This window comes from Olea europaea, chromosome 20 (assembly GCF_002742605.1).
Source record: "Olea europaea var. sylvestris chromosome 20, O_europaea_v1, whole genome shotgun sequence".
NCBI classification, from domain to species: domain Eukaryota; kingdom Viridiplantae; phylum Streptophyta; class Magnoliopsida; order Lamiales; family Oleaceae; genus Olea; species Olea europaea.
Window position 1 is genome coordinate 14,295,776 of NC_036256.1, and position 3,086 is coordinate 14,298,861.

The window sequence follows — 3,086 nt, forward strand, 5'->3', positions numbered from 1 at the left end:
GTTATTTCACTATTTTAATCATCATTTTTGAATTTTTCTCTCACAGGTAAGACCTATTTTGCATCTAACGGTCAAAAAATCAATTAACAAAATTTCTACCAAACAAGCACTTAAATTATAGTTAATATCTTCGATCTTTTCTCATTATAACAATTATTTCCATAAATTTTTCATTGAATTCTTCTTTTTAACCTTCCATTAATTAGTATGTCGTCTTTGATGATAATTCATATCAAAATATTTAATTTTCATGCTTCGAAATAAAAATAAAATATTTTTTCGTACTTCTTATTTATTTTCTTAAAATATGATGAAAAATAAGGAATTTCACGGCATTTCAATGGATTTTTAAACACGAAACTGTTATCAAATATAAAATATATTAATTAATGAAAAATTTTAAGAATAAAAATGATATAAAAATCGTTAGGGACATAAATATTATAATAAGCAAAGATTAAGAGCCTTAAATGCGATTAAATATAGGGGAATAAGAAATAAAAATTGTAATGTGAATATAATTACGTTCGAAAGGAATGTTGTTGCCATAATTTAAAGATAATAATTGAAATATTAATTACAGAAACTTGTTCCAGCAATTCAACTACGAGTCAAAATATTTGGAATAGAAGATGAATATTTTATTTATTAAAAGAAAAAAAAAAACTACACAAGTAAGATTCTTTCTTCCCCGTGGCCACTGAACCAACTCCAAATCCTCTCTCTCTCTCTCTCTCTGTGTTTCCGTGTTACACTACTTTCCTTTCAAGTTTCAATGGCATCTTCTGTAACCATAGTAAGTCTTTTTCTGGTAACATTTTCTCTATTCTCACCGTCACAGTCAGCCTCCTGTCAGTCACAGACTTTCACCAGCAACAGGATTTACACTTTCTGCAATGATCTCCCTTCACTTAACTCCTACCTTCACTGGGCCTACGACCTGGCCAATTCCACCCTCTCCATAGCCTTCATCGCCGCTCCGGCGAAGCCCAACGGCTGGATTTCATGGGCCATAAACCCAACCGCCACCGGCATGGTCGGGTCCCAGGCCCTGATGGCATTCCGGGACTCCAAGGGCGCAATGACGGTTAAGACGTATAATATCAGTTCATATGGTCCTGTAACGGAATCCAAGGTGTGGTACCAGGTGAAGGAGTCTTCGGCGGAATTTTCAGGCGGGATGATGCGGCTTTTTGCTACTATTGTGTTGCCGGAGAAGGGGAAGAGTACGGTGAACCATGTGTGGCAGGTGGGTCCTTCTTTGACGGCGGGGATGCCCGACAAGCATGAACTTCAGCCGGCGAATTTGAACTCCAAAGGGAGCCTTGATTTGTTAAAAGGACAGAGCGCCGCTTCTAACGGTGGTGGAGACTCCAGGACCAAGAAAAAGAATGTAAGAAAATGCAAATTTCTACTGTATTTTTTACTTGTTCCAGTTCATTCTTGCTTTTAATTTTGGGTTTGATTGAAAAAATTGAAGATTCAAATTCTGGGCAATTTTACATTTGATCTAATTTTTCCATGGATAACAATTTCGTTCATGTTTCCACTTTTGTCCAGTACATTGAATTTCAGAGCATTGAAAACTTCTTGTTGAGTAGTAATTGTCAAGAGAAATCTTTTGGTCGCAGATGATAAAGTTATAAATGAAATCTATGTTACTGTGCACATAGCTAGTTTCTACTTCTTGCCAAAGTTTTAATTTGGGAATTGGGATCTTACTAATAAATACAATATGGCGATACTTGGTTCAGATTCATGGGATACTGAATGTTGTGAGTTGGGGAATTATGTTTCCAATTGGGATCATTATCGCGAGGTACGTGAGGGCATTTCCATCGGCCGATCCAACATGGTTTTATCTTCATATCTTCTGCCAAGTTTCGTCCTACGCCATTGGTGTTGCTGGTTGGGGGACAGGTCTTAAGCTTGGAAGTCAATCCAAGGGCATTCGTTATACTGGCCATCGCAATATCGGGATTGCTCTCTTCTCGATTGCTACTTTGCAGGTAACTTTCGATTTGGGATATCTTCGAGCAAATCTGTTAATATGATACTGTCCTGACTTCAAATTTTTGTGGATATGTCTTGTTCTTGTAGATATTTGCATTGTTCTTGAGACCCAAAAAGGACCACAAGTATCGGTTTTACTGGAACATCTACCATCATGGAATTGGCTATACAATTCTCGTTCTTGGCATCCTCAATGTGTTCAAAGGTTTAGATATACTCAATCCGGGACCCAAGTGGAGGGATGCTTATATTATTCTGATCGCGGTTTTGGGAGGCATTGCTCTAGTATTGGAAGCAATCACTTGGATAATCGTATTAAGGCGGAAGTCGGGAATGTCAACCAAACCATATGACGGGATCAAAACCGGTCATGGTAGGCAAGAACCTCTAGCTCCATGATCATATGTTTTATTCACTTATAGCACGTTCGGGTTTATACCATCCTCTTTCTATTCGCTTGTTTGAGGTAATACGAGGGTTAGTTGTTTGAGATTGTGGGATTATTGCTTATTTTTATTTCACCTCATGTATATTAGTTTGTGTAATCAGTTTGGTATATACAGCAAACACGAATCGAGTCTATTATCTTGTATACTCTGTTCTTTTGTATTTCTATTCGTATTCTATAAATTGCTAGTTTTTGCGTTTGAGCATTTTCCTAGTACAAGTTCCACCATAAAAAGGATGTTTGCCAACAAATGTAACAACTTTGTAACTGTTGGCAAATGTGTGGCTGGTGGGTTTATGATGACTTGTGCAGTTGCAATTCTTATTTTAAGAACTCTTCCTAATCCTTTTTCCTTCAAGAACCTTGATATTTTGGATATAGGAAAGAATTTGAAAGAGTAGCAAAAAAAAATTATTTAGTTCGTTTTATATTTATAGAAAATAAAATATAGTTTTTTTCTTGTTATGTTCGATTGTTTATTGTTGAAAGTCGGGCCTTTCGTGGCTATTCATTGTGCTTGTTGTGTTCGACACAACGGGCATTAAGTTCTTTTGAAGTAGTGTTATTTGTATATCATTGTTTACATAATAGTGCATAGATACTCTCTTTTATATCATTTATCTGT

The 3,086-nt window shown here is 36.3% G+C and overlaps 1 protein-coding gene across 1 annotated transcript; it reads left to right on the forward strand.

The window, feature by feature from the left end:
* The first annotated feature begins 721 nt into the window (after positions 1-721).
* LOC111369738 (cytochrome b561 and DOMON domain-containing protein At3g25290-like) lies at positions 722-2,663 on the forward strand. Its single transcript, XM_022991373.1, has 3 exons — positions 722-1,393; positions 1,755-2,009; positions 2,101-2,663. The coding sequence occupies exons 1-3, from the start codon at positions 776-778 to the stop codon at positions 2,410-2,412; spliced, it is 1,185 nt and encodes a 394-aa protein (XP_022847141.1). The 5' UTR covers positions 722-775; the 3' UTR covers positions 2,413-2,663.
* The last annotated feature ends 423 nt before the right edge of the window (positions 2,664-3,086 follow it).